We start from the raw sequence: 20,251 nt of genomic DNA, 5'->3' as shown, positions 1-20,251 counted from the left end.
ACGAATGGGTTGATCTCCTTCCTGATTCCGGACTGGGCAGGATGGTAGGATTAAAATGGGGCCCAAAGGAGATCTGCTTGAGGGGCTATGAAGGTTGGGACGGCTTGTTTGAGAAATTCTAATGGAGTCCGGTCTCAAGATTTGAGCGGGCTGAGCCTGGTTTGCGTGGGTGACATGAGGACCTCCAAGCGATGGGCTACTTTCATGGGTCTGGCCCCAGACTAGGGTGAAAAATTCAGCGGTCATCGTTAAGTAAAAACTCAATTTAATTTGATTATTTTATTAAATTAATTGAAAATTAAAATGAAAAATTAAATTTTAAAAACTTACAAAATTAAGATTAAATTAAATTAATTATTATTTTTCCATTAGAAACGAATCTGCTCTATTTTTTTTTTGAAGTCGATCTGCTTAAATTTTTGCCATCTCATGCTTTAGAATATTCAATACATGTAAGGCGGGCGTGCAAAGTACGTACGTAAAACATTCAGAACACTTATTTCCAAATTCTTTAATGTGCCCCCAATTTTTATTTTCTTTTTCTCCATCTGTGCAATAAAATAAAGAAAAACCGTAATTACAAATCCATTCCTCTCTTTCTCCCTCTATACACCGAAACCCTAATTTGCGATTCCATGGCGGCCGCTCGTGAACGGAATGACGATTCTTACGAAGACGGAGGGGGTTTCGGCAAGTTTCGAAAGCGGCCGTTTCGAAGGGTGCAGGGGACGCCGTACGATCGTCCGCCGACCGCAATTCGGAACTCCAGCCATGCCTACACGAATAACAATAATGGTTGGTTATCAAAGCTGGTGGATCCGGCACATAGGCTCATTACTTCCAGCGCTCACAAGCTATTTTCTTCCGTTTTTCGAAAACGACTACCTCCGCCTCCTCCTCCCCAGCCGCCGGAGCTAGGTTAAACCTTTACTGTTTTCTGAGAAAAATTTTTGTTGTTATTTTTTATCTGAAAACCATTCGTGTAGGTTTTAGGGTTTTAGTCATTTTGCAGTTTTTGTAACTAGTGGAATTAAGATAACTGAGCTTTCCATTCAGTAAAATGTAGCAATATGGTTCTACATGCGAACAAGAGTTTCTTAATGTAGACGTTCTTGTTTTTGCTCCAATAGAAGCAAATGGGGGAGCGCCTGATAAGCAGCAGGAAGCTGTTGGGAAAGTAAGTATAAATAATTTATCTTTCCTTTTGTCTAGATCGCCCTGTCATGCATCTAAGACAATTTTGAATGTGATTATATTAATTAATTGACTTATATATTCATTTTGATGGATCAACTTAAATTATTGTTTAGTAGAGAGGTTAGCTGTGACAAAAATTTGGCACATTTTTTTCTGTTGGCTATAACTTTCCTTGGAAAATGTAGTGAAATTTTGTTTTCTGCGCTAAAGTTGTTCTCATATGGTTTTCCTTTTTATTGATGGAAACATTATCTTGGTAATGCTTGAGACGGTAGTTTGCTGAAAGGGCGTTCTCAGTGGAAGTACATGTGTTATTTTCCTTTATATGCATTCTGTGTCTTTTGCATGATGTTTTGTCTGTTTGCGTGTCTCTTTTTTTGTTTTTCCTGCTGCTGCCAAAATTAAAAAAAAGGAAAGAATTAGACTAGTAGATAATACTTTTTGAGTTGTGAATAAGTTAAACTATGGCTTCTTGTATCTTTCATAAGGAGTCTCTTAGGTAGCAATATTGTTGAGCTTACACACACTGGATGGTGTTAAATATGGTAGAGCCAAAGAAAAGAACTTAATTGTGCGCCTCAATTTTAGAAGTGAATCTAAAAACCTATTAGATAGCATTGTATTATATTTAATATGTATGTGAATTGATGAATTGAATTGACTATCTTTCTTATTGTAATTTTTAGAGATGTTTTAATTTAATTCTCTGAACACAACTTCCTTCTAGTTTGCTGTATTTTTAAACTTGATATGGTTTCCTATAGACCTAGTTTATTAAAGTTACCTACTATGTGATTAGGTTAGAAAACATAAGAAATTATGTTATCCGGCAACGAAAATGCAAATTGCTCTGTAGCAATCCAAAATTTAAACACTACAATTACTGGACATGCTTTTGTGTTTGGATTTGAAGATTTTCATTTGATGCGAGCTTTTGGCTCCCAAGTTTGACTGTACCACTCATTTTAATTGGTGGATATATTTTTATTTTATTTTTCAAGTTCTGATGGCACATACTATTCACTGTTTTAACTTGCATGACTTTCTTGCAGTTGGGTTTTAATCTCTGTCTTTGTTAGTTGATTGTTAAACCTTTTCTCATTCATTTTCATGAAAGTTGATTCATATATTTGTAATTGTTGTCCTGAGAATTTAACTGAAACGCATTTGCTGTATGCAAATTTATTTTTGAAGGATCTACCTGGAATACGAGGATCAGCTATCAAGGAAATTGATAATCCAGGAAGTAGTTCTGATGGGGTGGGACTTACTGAATTGGAGATCATTTTGAAGCAGAAGACATTTACAAGGCAAGTCATCCTAGAGTCCTACTTTAGTGGCTTCAAATTGATATTATTCATGCATTTAACCTACTGCAATCTTTGATACCGTAATTTTTTAGTCAGTTCTCTATGCTAAAAGCTTGTTTGGCTGCCATTATTGTCAAAACATGATTAAACTTCAGGTGTATATATGGAGTTACATTTTACATATTCTCTTCATCTTCTCTTCATCTTCTCTTCATGGTAATGCTTTGTCATTTTATTTAGGGAAAGGCCTTTTTTGACTCCTAAAGTTATGCTCAAGAGTCAACTAAGCTCTTACTCTTTTTGGGTCCAAAGAACCCTTTCAACTTTTCAAGTGAGGTAAATTGCTCTAAGATCCAATTTATATATGTAAAATGGAACCTGAAGTGGATCGTGAGTGCGTGTGACCTCCAATGTCTGTTATCTTCCTACTCTTCCCCAAATAAGGAATGATCTTGAGTGATAAGTGCTGGAGATTGAACCATTCATGAGGTTTGGAGTGTGATTCAAGTTAGAAATGGTCATCACCAGCAATATGTCTTCGCTTTAGGGCCTGCACTTGCATCATTCTGCTGAAAATGGGACAATGATAACCATTTGTGTTGGTGCTCTTCTCTTTTAATATTTGGGCTACATCTAGTAAAGATTGATCCTTTCCTGAATAATGTGGAATCTGTGGAGCCTTTCATTTTGTTATCCTGCATCAGAGATTTATAAAAGGGCAAAAAATCTGATGGCAAGCCTTTGTTCTCTTGCTACTTGCATTTTCAAATATCAATGTGCTAATCTTTTCAACCAAGTGATATGTGGGTTGTTAACTGATGAAGTACCCAATCCATATATAAAGTCTGGTGCAATGTGGCTTAAGAACTTGCATTGCTAAAATCTCAGGAAGTGATTTTTGATATGATTCTCTTGGATGATTGAATTTTGCTAGCTGGTAGTTCTTGGTAGAGGCAATATCTTCTTTGATGATCCCAATTCATCAGTCTCTAAGTTCATAATTATGTTAACTAAGCACCCAATGGCACTTTATGAAGCTTTTGGTATGCTTTCTTCAGACATGTATGCTGCTTATTTCTTTTCAGTTTTTTTAAATATCAAATGTATAATGACATTGGCTGCCGCAAATGAACAAGCTACAGCCCTAAAAAATTCATCTCATTAAACGATATTTGTAGCAAGTAAATTGTAATTGTATTAGATAACTACCTAGTAGGAAGAAGAGCATTGCGGCTGGTTACTGTTAATGATGCATATTTCTGCTTTCAATTCTTTCAAGGAAATTCAACCAAATCTCATCCATGTTTCTTGTGCTGGCCTCCTTGCGCTTCCTCTCAACTCCTTTCCTATTGGATTTAATTATCTTCTCCACTATGTTTTAAGATTTTGATGGTGCATGTATTTTTGTTGCAAAAAAATTTTTTCAGTGGAATTATGACTTGCTATGTTTATACTATGGGATTGGATTGCATCACCTGCATGAAGTTTGTAAGGTTTCTCAATTATTCTCCCTGGACAATTTCTTTTCCTAGTTACTTGTTGAAGAATTTTGGGAGGAATTTTTTATTCTATTTCAATGCACGATCTTTACAAGGTTTGAGTATTTATACACAAAGAATCAATCTAAATCAGGAATATTTACAATAAGAATAAAATTCCTATAATCAAGCCTAATTAGAATCCAAAGATCTGAATCCTCCTAATTAGGAACCTTCTATGTTGGTCAACACTTCTCCTCAAGTTGGTGACTTGGTGCATAGATATCACACATGTCCACCTTGCAAATCAAGATGTGATAGGTTTTGTTGGTTAGCCTTTTGGTAAACATATCAGCTAGCTATTCATCGAAAGCCACATGATTTAATCTCAAGACACTGTTTATTAACTTTTCTTTAATGAAGTGTTGATCAATTTCTCTGTGTTTCGTTCGGTCATGTTGAACCTAAAACAGTGATGAAAAGAAAGAGAGATTTTGAGAGAAAGATGCTTGATAATTCCCCTCAAGCCAATTGGGTTATATATACTACTTACAAGAATAAATTAATTCCTTAATTATGGCGTAATCATATCCCAATCATTTCACACAATCATATCCCTAATTATGCTCAATCATTACAAATCTAGACTATTTACAGAATGTATCTCAACACTTCCCTCAAGCTGAAGTGTACATGTCATATGCTCCAACCTTGTTCCAAATATATTTGATTCGTGAACCCCAAAGAGATTTGTTGAAAATATCAGCTAGTTGATCATTTGAGTTGACAAAGTTAGTAGAAATGCATCCGCACTCAATATTTTGTCTAATAAAATGGCAATCCACCTCTATATACTTCGTTCTCTCATGAAAAATTAGATTTGATGCAATATGGAGAGCACATATTAGCTTCATTTAGCCAATATTGCCATATTTCAGTTCTTGAAGGAGTTGCTTCAACCAAATGAATTCGCATATTGCCAAAGCATTAGTTCAATATTTTGCTTCTGCACTCGATCCTGTAACCACACCCTGTATTTTACTTTTTTAGGATATAAGATTCTCTCCAATCATAATACAATATCCTGAAGTAGATCGTCTATCTAAAGGAGAATCTGTCCAATGTGCATCAGAATAGCTAACAATTTGTGAGTGACCCTTGTCATCATAGAGTAGACGTGTCTTGGAGCTCCTTTGATATATCAAAGAATGCGAATGACTGTATTTTAGTGACTATTGTATGGGGTTTGAAGAAATTGACTAACCACACTTATAGCAAAGGAAATATGTGGTCGCGTGATAGTGAGATCATTGAGATTGCCAATTAATATTCTGTATCTAGCAGGATTTTTAAGTGGCTTCTCCTGCTCAGGAACAAGTTTGACATTTGGATCCATGGGAGTGTCCACATGTCTATAGTCTAACATGGCTGTTTATTCCAATATATCCAAAGCATATTTCCATTGAGAAATTGCAATATTTATTTTAGACTGTGCCACTTGAATCTCCAAAAAATACTTCAATTTTCTCAAGTCTTTAGTTTGGAAATGACTGAACAAATGTTATTTAAGCTGAGAGATTTCATCATGATCATTTCCTGTAATGACAATATCATCAATATTGAGCTCCAAGTAGATGCATTTATCACCATTATGATGAAAAAATACAGAATGATTAAAATTACTTCGAGACATTTTAAACTGTTGAACTACAGTGCTGAATCGTTCAAACGATGCTCTTGGAGATTGTTTTATACCATACAAGGAGCGTCAAAGACGATATACTAAGCCTAACTTTTCTTGAGCTACAAACCCTGAAGATTACTCCATATAGAGTTCTTCGGCGAGCTCACCATGAAGAAAGACATTTTTAATGTCCAATTGCTGAAGAATTTAATGAGATAAGAAGGCGAACCAAAGCTATTTTGGCTACTGAAGAGAAAATATCACTGTAATCAAGCTCAAAAATCTGTGTGTAACCTTTAGCTACAAGGACAACTTTAAGACGATCAATTTTGCCATAAGGTCCCATCTTAACTGTGTAGATCCATTGACAACCAACAGTAGACTTGCTAGGTAGTAAAGGTACTAGTTCCCAAGTTCCATTATTGTGAAGAGTAGTCATCTCCTTAACCATGGCATTACTAACTATTTTGGATATAGAAACAGCAAGCATAGTAGAAACAAAAGTATAATAGGAAGGAGACAAATGATAATAGGTCTCAAAATTGTAAATGGAATAAGTATTGCGAGAAGAGCGAATACCTTTTCGAAGGGAAGAGGTGGAACGGGAGGTGAGTCATTAGAAGTACCTGCATCAGGAAGAGAACATATTACCATTAGAAATATCATTGTTATTAGCATATGAGTGAGGCTGATGTGTGTAGACCAAAAGAGGTGGTGTAGGAGTGGGGGATAGACACACTTGAGATTAAGGAGAAATAAGAGTTGAAGGTATAGGCAAAGTTATAGGAATAAAGGTTTTGTGTGTTGGACTAGAAAATAAGAGGAGATTTCAAAAAAGGTAACATCTGCGAAGAGAAAATATCTATTAGTAGATCATAGCATTTGTAACAATTTTAAAGCCATGAATAGCCGAGAAAGACCTATTTAACTGGTTTGGGCTAGAGTTTGTTTTTGCCAGAAGTATGATAATGAATAAAGCATATACATTTGAAAACTCGCGGAGACAACTGGTTGGAATTCTGATTAGGAAATAGAGAATGAGGACTTTGATGCTGCAAAACAGAGAAGAGCATTCGGTTAATCAAGTAATAGGCAGTAAGGATAGCTTTCCCCCAAAAATGCAACGGAACATTGTGATGTAGGAGTAAGGTGTGGGCTGTTTCAACTAAATGTCGATTTTTCAACTCGGCAACCTCATTTTGTTGTGGGGTATGAGAATAAGTCTGTGTGTAATACCTTGAGTAGACAAAAAGTGAGTGAATGAGTAAGATAAATATTCTCTTGCATTGTCACTTTGCAATATCTTAATGTGAATACCAAATTGATTATGAATTTCAGCATAAAACTTTTGAAAAATAAAGAATAACTCAAAATAATTTTTCGTTAGAAAAAGCCAAGTGTAACGAGAATAGTCATTAATAAAGGTAACAAAATATTGAAATCTTAGAGTTGTACTAACTCCACTTGGACCCCAAATATCTGAATGAATAATGTCAAACATAGAAGTGACCTTATTATTGACTCGCTTGGGAAAAGAAGCTCTAGTTTGCTTTCCAAGTTGACAAGTCTCACATTCTAAAGAAGGCAAGGAAGAGTGACTAGGGATTAGTTTTTGTAACTTGTTCAGACTTGGATGAGGGTTAGAAGTGGAAAAATAGTACAATCCGTGTGACTCATATTCAACACTAAAGATGACTCAACAGTGAAGATCTTTAGTCAATATGCTAACAGAGATTAGGTTGTATGGACATTCAGAAGTGAATAAAACATTAGTCAAGGAGATAGAAGGAAGGAAATATAAGTTGCCTATCCTTTTAACTTGAGTTTGTGAACCACTAGCTAATGTGATTTTAGATGGTGTAGAAGGTGAAACAAGAGTAGAGAAAATATTGGGATTACCAGATATATGATCAGAAGCACCCAAGTCTTGGATCCATGAACTAATGGGTAAGACTTGGTTAGATAAGCAAAAGAATTACCAAAATGAGCAAAATTTGAAGAAGAATGTTGTTGAGTAGTTTGGAACTATAGATATCCTTTGCACTCTGCTTCATTTAAAGTGATTGAATTCGGTTTGGAACGTGAGTCTACTCTATTTGATTGGGCCATGTGAACTGTATTTAGGATTATCTGCTCCTTAGAGATGTTGAGAGAGTTTGAAGAGGAAAGAAATCTACTTCAGGACGTGAACAATAGTCCTTAAGTTACTGTTCACAAAGGATAGGTGAAGGAGAGCTGAGTGGTGACCGAAGCAGGTGGGCTAGACTCGTCTTCCTCTGGCGAGTTTGGGGGAAGGATCACGGGCGTGAAAAGGTCGCTGAAATAAGGGTCACTTGTTGGCGCATGTACCAGATGTAGAAATAGAGTGGCGTTGCGTGAAGGCGCGTAGCCACATTTTTGGTGACGACGCTTTAGGGAGGTGCCGATGGGAGATCAGCGAGTCTAGTGGCTTGGATGGTGAGATTCACTAACTTTTGAGAACCTCCAAATGAAGGTGGCAGATCTGCCGCTCGCAGATAGGCCAAATGCTTGGCTTTGATATCATGAAACAATGATGAAAAGAAAGAGAGAATTTGAGAGAAAGATGCTTGATAATTCCCTTAAGCTAATTGGGGTATATATACTATTTACAAGAATAAATTAATTCTCTAATTATAGTCTAATCATATCCCAATCGTATCACACAATCATATTCCTAATTATGCATACAATCACTATAAATCTAGGATATTACATAAAATATCTCAACAGAATCGATTGTGAGCTATACTGATTGCAACTTTATTGTCATAGTACAAGAGGAGTTTGTCCCTCTCCAACAGTTTCAATTCCTCCAACAATCTCTTCAACCATAGGAGTTCACAAACACCTTGTGTTATCGCTCTATATTCTGCCTTAGCACTTGATCAAACAAAAACACTTTGTTTTTTGCTTTTCCAAGTAACAAGATTTCCTTCTAGAAGTGTGCAGTAACCACTAGTCAACCTCCTATCATGAAGGAATCTAGATGCAGATCCCAATTTGCATTTGTGAATGCGTGTATGCAGAGATAACCATGTTTAGAGAAGAGGAGACTTTTTCTAGGAGCAAACTTTAAGTATTGCAAAATGCGAAAAAAACTTGCATGTGAGACTCACGAGAATTATGTATAAACTGACTGATTAAGCTGACTGCATATGCTATGTCTGGTCGAGTATACGAAAGATAAATTAGTCTACAAGTCCACTTTTGATATCTGATACTATCCACTGATTCATCAATCCCTGCTTGTAGCTTGTGATTGCTCTCAATGGGAGTTTCTGTTGGTTTGCATCATAATATACCATTTTTTTTCAAAAGATCCAGAATGTATTTTTTCTGAGAAATAAGGATTCATTTATTTGATTTTACAACCTTGATTCCCAAGAAATATTAAAGTTATCCTAGATCTTTAATTTCAAACTCTTGAGCCAAAAGCTTTTTCATCCGAGTCATCTCTTCAACATTATCATGGCATTTCTGAATCGATCAAACCAAGCTCTAGGTGATTGTTCAGCAAATCCAAGAGAGATTTCCATATACACTTCCTCCTTCAAGTCTCCGTAAAGGAGTGCGTTTTTCATATAGGTCCCAGTCAAAATTGGCAGCGCAAGATATGAATATTCTAATTGAGTTAATTTTGGCAATAGGGGGAAATGTCTCCGAGTAATCCGCTCTATAGGTTTGAGTGTATCCCTTGGCAATTAGTCTGGCTTGAATCTTTCAATTGATCCATCTGCTTTGTGTTTCACAGTGAACATCCATTTGCAGTGGTTTTTTTCTTGGTAGAAGAGACATTAATTCCTAAGTCTCAATTTTAGCTAAGGCTTTTATTTTTTCAATCATTGCTCCTTTCCAATTAGAATTTTTGAGAGTTTTCTTCCAAGGAAATAGATAAGGCAAAGGCTCAATAGGATGGAGACAAAGAATTGTAAAAGAGTTAGAAATAGAATGCTTTATGCAAGACTTAGCTCTTTCTTTGAGTAATTGGTTTATTTAGATTATCAATGGGTTTAAGGTTTAGGAATAACTCGTAGATGGAGAAGAGGATATGTAGGCTGCACAATGGCTTTCTCTGCTTTTGTTGTGTCTCTTCTTGAGTATCTCTTTTAATTTGATTTATCCAAACGCTCAATTATTTTTTCTTGATTACTAATAGTCTCCCCTGTATGGTAGTTTCCTTTAGAGTAAAACGCTCTAAAGTTATAGGACTAGGAATCATCTCTTCTCTCATTGTTTTTCCCCTAAAGAGGTGATGGGATAGTATTGAAGTGAGGTTCAGTCTCTCTAGACGTAATATCCATACTGACAAAGTATTTTCTAAGTGGAGGATGATAACATTTGTAACCCTTTTGTGTAGGAGAGTACCCAACAAACACATATTTAAGAGCTCGAGGATCAAGCTTCCCACCTGTCCTAATATGAACAAAACATGTGCATCCAAATACCTTTGGTGCAATAGTGTAAGCATTTTTTCGCTTGTAGCACTTCTAAAGGGCTTTAAAAGGCAAGAGAGACATTCTATTAATGAGATAAGTTGCAGTTAAGACATCTCCCGAATAGGTTTTTGGAAAATTCACAGTGAAAAGGAGAGATCTGGCTACTTGCAATAGGTGTCTATTTTTCGTTTCAGCAATATCATTTTGGGAATTAGTGGAGGACAACTAGTTTGATGTAGTATCCCACTAAACTCCAGATAAGCAAAAAAATGTCCATCCATGTACTTTGTGCCATTATCAGTTCTCAAAATTTTTATCTTAGCATCAAATTGAGTACAAACCATCTTGTGAAAAGATCACAAACAAGAAAATAAATTACTCTGTCTTTATCAAATAAACCCAATTCATACGAGTGCAGCAATCAATAAAAGTAATAAACTAACGATTACCAGATAGTGAGACCGTTTGAGTAGGTTCCCAAACGTTAGAATGGATGGTTACAAAAGGGATCATACTCCTATTATTACTTGTGGGATAAGAGGTTCTTGTATGTTTAGCATACTCACAAGCATCACAGAATAAAGAATCACATTGGACCTTACAAAATAATTCAGGATAAAGTTTCTCTAAAACAAAGAAGATGGATGTTCTAACTGTCGATGTCATTGTATGATTTTCTAATTGACATCCCGATTTCTTCCAAAAAGCGCCCGAGTTGAATTTAAACTCAGATTCCCTTCCAACATATATAAGCCATCGTGCAATCTACCATTGTCAATCCTCTTCCTAATTTGAAGGTCCTAAATAACATAATGGTCAAGAAAAAAATTCAATTTTACAGTTAAGTGCTTTGGTGAGAGTACTAATAAATAAAATATTAACAGGAAAACGAGGAACACGAAGAACAAAAGATAGCTTGATATTTGGATTACAAATAATAGAACCGGTTTCAGAGATAGGAGTGGAAGAACTATCTGCGATTCTGACAATGTTTTTTTGTATATATGGAAAATAATTAAGGAAGCTTTCAGAGAAGCCATCACGTGTCTATTTGCACCAAAATCAATAATTCATGAAGTAGAATCAAGAGACGGAACAAAAGTATTATTAGAAATCCTTACATTACCCACATAAGTCACTGCCATTTCAAGAGAAAACCACCCTTTTTCTGTCAAAAATATTGGAAAAATTACTCTTACTGAAGAAAGAATTATTGTTCAACAGCGAAAAATGAAAAAGCACGGGTCTGGACAGATCAAAGGCGCAACTTGAAGACAGGTTTGTCGGAAAGAATCGCTGCCGGAAAAAACTACCGGAAAATGTTTCCCACATCGGAAAAGGTGAACCAAGTCATGGGTCCACACAAGTCAAAGGCATGACTTGAAGACGAGTCCGTCGTAAAGGATCACCGTCGAAAAAGACCACCGGAAAATGTCATATGCGTCGGTGCGTGGGAAAGATGCAGAATATTGTAACAGCGTGTGGCTTCACGCACGTGATCAGATGGTGACTGTGATGACGGGAATAGATCGGAAATTGAATAGGCTTTCCTTTGGGAGGGGTAGTGTTGAACAACTCTGTTGACCTATAGTTAATTCTAACTTTTTTTGTGATAGGTTTGAAACTTATGCTAATTAAAGTGGCAAAACTTTGATACCATGAAGAATTTTGGGAGGAATTTTTTATTTTATTCCAATTATATTGACCTTTACAAGGTTTGAGTATTTATACACAAAAAATCAACCTAAATTATAAATATTTACAATAAGAATAAATAAAGGTGAGTATTTATACACAAAAAATCAATCTAAATTAGAAATATTTACAATAAGAAAAAAATCCATATAATCTCACCTAATTAAAATCTCAAATATCTATATCCTCCTAATCAGGAATCTTTTATGTTGGTCAATACTTGTATTATATTTCAATGCTTAGAGGGGTATTTGAGGGTCGTAATGTCCACCTTGGATAGGGAATTTCTGAAAATTTTCAATAAATTGCTTTGTTTCGATTTTCAGGTTTCATGCCGTAAAGCTCTGTTACTTCTAGAGCAATTTCTCATTTAAAAAGTTGAAGGGGCCTTTTTTGATGAGATGACCTTATTAGACTCCTGAGCATAACTTGTAAAAGGTTGAAGGACCAAAAAAAAGTTTAAGGGCTTACTAGACTCTTGAGCATAACTTTAAGGGTGAAAGAAGGCCTTCCCCTTATATTTCAATCTCTCCTTCATTTACTCTTATATGATGTTTGTTCTTGGTAGTTGTTTACCTACATAAATGTGGCCAATTTGCTTCTAATTATTTGTGGTTTAACACAGCAAAATCTTCTTTGTTTATCAAGTTCTAAGTTATATCAAGCATGTGAATGTAGCAGTAGTTTTAGTTAAAAGAGTACTGATCATACCACAATAGGTTTGTCCTAGCTTTTTATATATTTATTTGTTTTGAATAACGACATGATCATACGTGGATGGCAAATATAACATGTGTTGATTACTGCACAGGTCTGAGATTGATAGATTGACAGCTCTATTGCAATCAAGAACTGTTGATGTTGATCTACATGTTGGAAATCAAGAGAAGAAATCTGAAGTTATACCTCTGAAAGGATTGTTTTTCCTAGATAGGAAGGAGTTTCCAAGTACCCCTGTTAAAGACGAAGGACTTGAGAGCCACCATGTTTCAACTGCCAATGTTAGTTCTGATGTTGGGAAATTTACCTATATTTTTATCTTTATTCTTGATTTGCTTACAACAAATATTCTTTTGGAACTTCTGTTCTCTTCTTTTATAAAAAATATGTGTGTATGCATATTTTATCTTGAGAATATTTTCATGTGCAAGCAGCCACGAATAAAGAAAAGATGGAAATGTCAAACTATGTCTCTTGTTTCACATTTAGTGGCTAAAATGTCTTCAGGTACTTGATGAGGATGTTGCTTCACCTGCAGAGCTTGCAAAAGCTTACATGGGTAGCAGGCCTTCAAAAATATCCCCATCAGTGCTGGGTTTGCACAGTAAACCGATGGCAGATAATTCAATTGTGCAGATTGATCAGCTGTTCCCTTCAAAGTCACCAATCGCGTCAGTGGTGCCAAGGTCTTCAGGTCATGTTGTATCTGTTGAAAATGGTTTTCTTAGACCCAGATCTCGAGGTCGTTCTGCCATTTACAGCATGGCTCGAACACCATATTCCAAAGTCCAATCAACCTCTACCCCTCAGGTTGGAATACTTGAAAATGCAGTTGTGTTTTTATTAGTGGTTGGGTTTTGATTGTGACCTTGTACTTAACTTTTGCTCTCTTCCTAGGGTTCTGGGACTGAAGCTAATGTTCTTGGTTCACCTTCGTTTTTATCTCAAAGCATGCGGGAGAACAGCAGATTTTCTGGATCTAAACAAGGGGTACAAGTGCAAGAATCAACTGCATATTTTTAATACATTTGAAACCGATTTTCAAATAGTAAAATTTTTATTATTTTATTATATTTGCAGCCTGTAAAGCGGAGGAGTTCAGTTTTGGATAATGATGTGGGATCTGTTGGTCCTATACGTAGAATTCGTCAGAAATCTAACCTTGTGCCTTCTATCACACTTTCTATGTATGGAAATGGCCTTGGTTCTGATGCTGCTCAACGTCCATCCTTGACACAGAAGCAAGCTTTAGCAAGCGGAACATCTATAGAAAATGGCGATAATAGTAGTCATCAGGGTTCAAGGTTTACTCCTATCCCCTCCAAGTCCAGTGAGATGGCTTCAAAGATATTGCAGCAACTGGATGTGTTAGTCTCATCAAGGGAGAAATCACCTACTAAGTTGTCATCATCCGCGCTACGGGGGCCAGCTCTTAGAAGCCTTGAGAATGTAGATTCTTCAAAGTTTGTGGAGACTGTTCATGATAATAATAAGATGGATGTTAAACAGGATACATCGCTACCTGGTGTGCGAGACTCTCTGTGTCAAAAGCAAGATGTCGAGGGAAATAGTCCAAAAAAATTCATTGCGTCTTATGAGAAGTCAGCTTCTGAAGTAAATGGAATAGATCCCACAAATTTGGTGAAGAATAATACATCTGATCTCAAAGCAATATCTTTTCCTGCAAATTCTGTTGCCCAGCCCCTGCCCCCTCCACAGAAGAAACGGGCTTTCCAGATGAGCGCACATGAGGTATTCATTTTTCATCAATTAGATCTTGTACATCTAATGATGAACGGCCTTTAATAGTACTTTCGTCTATTTGCTATCTGAGGTTTAAACTTTATATTTTATGGTAGGCCAGGAAATTGTTGTATAGCCTTTTAATGTTGCTAATAAAGTTGGTTATGCAACGCAACTAGTTAATAATAAAGTGCTTGATTTGGTATCGTTGGGGAAAGCGTCTATTTTTCTTTTATTTTAGTTTCTCTTCTCTTCCCACTAATATCACATTAATGTCATGACTCTTTCGTAGGATTATCTGGAGCTTGGTGATGATGACCATTTTAGTGCATCTGCTACACTTGCTGAAAAGAACGAGAAGCTGGTTGCAGCTTTAGCTGAAAATAAAGCCAGTTCTGGTGAGACCATTAAATCGGGAAAGGTTGCAGCTTTTTCTCAAGTGGAACCCCAAGGAAGATCCATATTCAACCCAAAACCTCCAGGAGCTTCCGACAGATCTGCAGTTGCTGAAAAGAGTAGTGGATTTTCTATCCCAGCTTCTGCACCTTTGCCCAGCACAACAGTCCGGCAGGCTGTTGCAGATAAGCAGGCAACTTTAACATCTGGTAAAGCTTCATCACCAAATGAATCAAGTGATGCTCCAATTTTTAACCTTGGGGACAAAAGTGTTTATTCCAAAGAACCAAATGGTATCCCACCTGTATGTAATTTCAGCTCTAAAACTGTGGGTGTAGTACCACAGTTGACGTTTGCTTCCGCTTCCCCAGTTACAGGTCTAAAGTTTGGTACTTCGAGCCCTAGATTGGAAAGCTCAAGCAGGTGAGCAAGCATTTTTTAGCACTTATTATTTTGCATGATTTTCATTGTCTTTTGGGAGTACACATGGCTGTTATTGTCTCATTCTTTAAAATTTGGTGTACTATTAACATTAGTGCTTATCTCAATAAAGGGAGCAATCAAATCATAGTTGTCAAGGAGTTGTGGCTCAGGCACAAGGCGCACCAGGCCCAAGGGTCTGTGCCTCCGAACCTCAAAGGTTGGTGTTATCACTATGGTGCACACGTACAGACTGGGGCACGGAGGTGCAAGGCCTGAAATGGCAGGCCTCGTAAACCTCCACCTCCTGCGAGCCTTCTCATGCATAAAGACCATCATTACTAGGCTTGGATTGTCCTGATTTATCAGGATCTGATATCGACATGCTGGAAAGTAACCTGAATTAGCATCTTTGCCCCTAGGTCTTGTTTCTGCTGTTACTGCTTAGATAATTGAAAGGCCAGTGCTTTCAGATTATACATGCATTTATTTCTTGTTTCTGCTGTTTGCAAATATCATTCTTAACTCAACTATGCTTTGATAACAATCAATTGAAATCATTTATCTAAGTGGTTCCTTTTTCTTGAATCAGTTCAGTTAAAACAGGCAGTGATAGAAAAATGTGGCCATAGCTAGATCCTTCTAATATCATCCACATGATCCTAGGTCCACTCTTCATCTTCTCCTTCGCATAGTCTTCAATTTTTTTACTTCTTTATTGGAAGTAGTTGGCATAAGGATGAATAATCGTAAGCAATGTGTTAGTAATACAATAGAAAGATAGCACTGCCATGTGTTTATGGATGTTTTCTTTCCTTTTGTATTTGATTGGGCTAGCAGTTCTGAAATTGTTTCTTATTGAAACCTAATATGAAATCATATTCAATAGAGAACTTAGAGGTCCATTAATTATAAAATAAATACGTCATTTAACAAATTTGATTGTATTTGTTACCTTATGACCTTGACCAGTTCATTCTCCCTTGCGATTTTCCTTCATGTTCTTTTACCGTTCTCGCTTTCAATAATTGATTACATTGTGATGATATACATTGTCTTTTCTATGTCATCTTACTTCATTTTCTTCTTGCCTAATTTGCAGCTTTGCTTTTAATGCTGTTGATGCAAGGAGTTCTGGGACAAAAGAGCCTGAACCAGACACAAATGATAATGGAAACAGTTTGAAGGCTGGTGCTTTCTCCAGTTCAAATGAGACATTGTCTTCTTCTGTCTCAAATACAACACCAGCAATGGGCATATTCTCATTTGGCATGCCTACAAGTACTTCAAGTTTGAATGGGTCACTTGCAGATTCTATACGGTCATTTTCTTCCCCTGATCCAGCTCTACTTCCTGATAACATCGCTGGCCAAAGTTCATCCAGCAGCTCTAACAGCAGTGTCTTTACCACTCCTATGTCTACTACAACTCCAAACACCACCAACAGTAGCAACATTTCTGTATTGGCTTCAGCACCTTCCTTTGAGTCTAAATCTGCTTTCAAATTTGGTTCCAGTCTGGTTTCGTCCACCTCATCAATTTCATTGACACCAGCACCTAGTGGTGCAGAATTGACACAACCCAAGAAGGAAACAAGCTTTAGCGATCTAGTGAATGCTCCTTTTGCCAGTACATACTCTATAAGTACTGGAGCCAGTCTCTTTGGTGGTACATCTTCTGCAATAGCGAGCATGGGCAGTAATATTTTCAATGATGCATCATCTGCAGTTGCAAGCACCGGAAGTAGCACTTTCACATCCTCCTCTGTTGCAAGCACAGGCAGTGGTATTTTTAGTTTCAATGCTGGATCAAGTACTTCAGTTGCAACTACTCAGTCTCAGGGTCCTTTTAGTGCTGGTAGTGCTCAGGCATCTGGACCGGGGTCTGTTTTTTCTGCTACAACTCAGAGCATGCCCATTCAATTTAGCTCATCTGCATCATCTCCTTTTGGGTTGACTGCAAATGTGGCCCCTTCTTCTGGAAGTTCCTTATTCAGTTCTTCAACTTCTGTGAATAAACTATTCAGTTCTGGTGCTGCTACTTCTTTTGGAGTGGCCTCTTCTACTTCTTCAGAGGCAAACCCTGTTGGCTCCGCCTCAAGCTCCATGTCAACAGTGTTTGGTTCTAGCTGGCAAACACCTAAATCTCCTATATTTAATTCTGGTTCTTCCTCTACTGGGTTTTCCTTTGGAGCATCCTCAGCTTCTAATGCTACCAGCACTGCATCCATGGTGTTTGCATCACCTACTAGTGCTTCATCTGGTACTGTTTTTTCCTTCAGCTCAGCTGCAACAGCTACTCCACAACCTGTGTTTGGTAACCCACATCCTGCCTTTACTTTTGGGTCATCTCCATCTGGCAATGGTGATCAAGTGAACATGGAGGACAGCATGGCTGAGGACACAGTTCAGGCAACCACATCTACAGTTCCTCTATTTGGTCAACAACCAATTGCGCCGCCATCTTCTGGCTTTGTTTTTGGCTCTACGGCTGTGTCTGGGGGAAATCAGTTTGGTTCCACAGCTCCATCAGGGGGCAGTCAATTTGGCACTACAGCTCCCTCAGGAACAAATCCTTTTCAATTTGCAACCCAGCCGAATCTGGCGGCATCACAGAACCAATCTCCATTTCAGGCTTCTGGTAGTCTAGAGTTCAATGCTGCAGGGAGCTTCTCATTGGGCTCAGGGGGTGGTGACAAGTCTGGCAGAAAAATTATAAGGGTCAGAAAAACTCAGCGGAAGAAGTGAACACCAATCATGAAGAGAAGTTGCTTTTCTCATTAGACTGCCTGGGAGTTGCAAATTTATAGACAAATAACTATAATGATGAGAGTGAACAGCATTAATGTGTTAATTGCTGTTGATCAGCACAAATTATTCAAGTGATGATGCAGGTAAACCACCCTTTCCAGATCTGGAAATGTGCAGAGTCTGCATGGTCTCCAGTTTCCCTCTCCTTGAGGATGAGTTTCATGATCGCAAGGCAGACATAGGTTGTCACAATTTTGACCCAGTTTCCTTAGCAAATCTAGGAATATTTGTGCTGTACTGTACTAGTAGCTCACCTGATTGTAAGGTTGGGCAATTTGCTAGTGACCTTCTTCTCTGTACTTGTCACATGTAATGTAACATAAAAGAGAAATTGATGTGAATTTGCTTAAGAAAAGCGTCATTACTGGTTTTCACAAGGCTACATGTGTGCAATTATGTTTGATAAAATAAAAAATAAATAAATTTACTATTATTTAAAATTTTTAATTTAAATTAATTGTAAAATATAATATGATTATCGATTATAATTTTTATAATATTTAAATTAAATTAGATCAATCTATTTTAAGATCGGATAATTTTATTATCTTTATATAAATCAGTCTTTATGTTATTACCATTTTTATATATTACCGTTAAAAGAAAATAAATGAGTAGATCATAACATTTTTCAAGAAGAGTGATTATTCTTTTACCATTAAAAAAATAGAAGAATGAATATTTTTTACCATTAAAAATTAGTTTAAGTAAAAGGAAGATATCGGTATATTGCCATACAAGATCAATAAAAATAATTTTTTAATAAAAATGATTCTTTATATTATTTTTATTAAAAATATTTTTCTTTTATAAATGTTATACGTTAATGGTAATGTCATATTTTTATTGGTTATTATTTTTTAAGAGTTGAGATGAAAATATCATTATTTTTCTGTAATTTAGTTTATATTTTTATAAATTTTATTATTATAAATTGATTTATATATATAGAATTGTAATAAATTAGAGATTGATTAAGTTATTTATATATTTTAATTTTTTATATATAATATTATAATATTAATACCTTACTATAAAATTAATTATAAATGTATATTGTAATTTTTATAATATAATTTTCTATTATATTTAAAAGTGATATAATAAATATAAAAACACGCGACCACATATGTTAATAAACTAGTATATATAAAAGTGAATAGGAAATGGAAAATATTTCCATTATTGTTATTATTTATAATTATATTATTTAAATTAATTTTAAAATTTATAAAATGTTATAATTATTGTTCTAATAAATATCCATATATATATATAATAAATTTTGATAACTAAATTAAAGTGTAGAATTCTAATTCAAATAGATGTCCTTAATTTTATGTAAATATTGATCATAAGCATACTATTAAGATGTGGTGGTGTGATATTGCAATTTGACTAGGGGTGAGCATTCGGTCGGTTCGGTTTTGAACCGAACCGATTTTGGTCAGAAACAGAATCGAACCGAACCGGTCTGATTCGGTTCGGTTCGGTTTGATCGGTTTCGATTTTTAATAATTTTTTATTTTTTACACTTTATTTTTAATATTTTAAAATTTAATTAAAATATTTTAATTTTAATATAATTTAATTTCTATATATTATTGAAAAAACATATTATTATTACTAATCGGTTTGGTTCGGTTTTTTCGGTTTTTTTCTGATCAAAACCTAACCGAACCGAAATAACCAAAATTTTTGAAATTGAAAACCGAACCGAACCGAAATATATAAAAAACTGAACCAAAATTTCAAATCAGTTCGGTTCGGTCGATTTTTTCGATTTGAACCTGCTCACCCCTAAATTTGACTAATGGCTTTTAGATTTCAACACAATAATGTATTAATCATGTTTTTTTTTTATCATATGAATCTCATTGTATTAAAAGTTCAGTGGGCTAAAGCTCACTACAAGAATAAAACCCAAAAATAAAAACAACCCAACCCACTAATACAATGAGAAAGAAGCCCAACTCAGAAATTGAACCCAAAACACCTGGCAGCATCGATGAATGCTTGTAGCCACCGACACTTGCATCTCGACAAAATGAAAAATACAAATAACATTCCAAACAACAATCGACGACGACCAAAAACAGATTAACGATCTGCAATCACAATCTAGGAATCACAAGAACCACCCATGCAGCGACGAAGAAAAACCTTAGAGAACAAATCATGCCAAAGAAAGAATAAGAGGCAGAAAATCTGGCATGAACAGACTAAGCCTTACGCTGAACTCACTGTCGACTAGCACCATCGAAGAAGGAAATCAGTCTATGGCATTTTCCATCTTTCATAGCCATGGAGCCACATGAAGGAGCCAAATCATGCTCCGATG

At 36.0% G+C, this 20,251-nt stretch overlaps 1 protein-coding gene across 5 annotated transcripts; it reads left to right on the top strand.

The window, feature by feature from the left end:
• The first annotated feature begins 475 nt into the window (after nt 1-475).
• On the top strand, nt 476-18,287 carry LOC110619020 (nuclear pore complex protein NUP1). Of its 5 annotated transcripts, XM_043958346.1 has the most exons (11): nt 477-918; nt 1,131-1,177; nt 2,392-2,507; nt 12,633-12,822; nt 13,049-13,351; nt 13,439-13,531; nt 13,622-14,293; nt 14,577-15,103; nt 15,234-15,320; nt 16,203-16,303; nt 16,412-18,287. In XM_043958346.1, exons 1-11 carry the CDS (start codon nt 636-638, stop codon nt 17,845-17,847), a joined length of 3,855 nt encoding a protein of 1,284 aa, XP_043814281.1. In that variant the 5' UTR covers nt 477-635; the 3' UTR covers nt 17,848-18,287. The 5 variants fall into 5 exon arrangements, with proteins under 5 accessions (XP_043814279.1, XP_043814281.1, XP_043814282.1 ...); XM_043958344.1 differs by having other exon boundaries at nt 476-918; nt 16,203-18,287; XM_043958347.1 differs by lacking the exon at nt 15,234-15,320.
• The last annotated feature ends 1,964 nt before the right edge of the window (nt 18,288-20,251 follow it).

The sequence above is a fragment of the Manihot esculenta genome, chromosome 7 (assembly GCF_001659605.2).
Source record: "Manihot esculenta cultivar AM560-2 chromosome 7, M.esculenta_v8, whole genome shotgun sequence".
Lineage (NCBI taxonomy): Eukaryota > Viridiplantae > Streptophyta > Magnoliopsida > Malpighiales > Euphorbiaceae > Manihot > Manihot esculenta.
This window is presented reverse-complemented; position numbering and strand designations above follow the sequence as displayed.

Coding starts and splice junctions, on each gene's coding strand:
- LOC110619020 (XM_043958344.1), top strand. CDS start 636: ATGGCGGCCGCTCGTGAACGGAATGACGATTCTTACGAAGACGGAGGG. Junction 919..1,130: donor TCCCCAGCCGCCGGAGCTAG/GTTAAACCTTTA, acceptor TTGCTCCAATAG/AAGCAAATGGGGGAGCGCCT. Junction 12,823..13,048: donor ACCATGTTTCAACTGCCAAT/GTTAGTTCTGAT, acceptor AAATGTCTTCAG/GTACTTGATGAGGATGTTGC.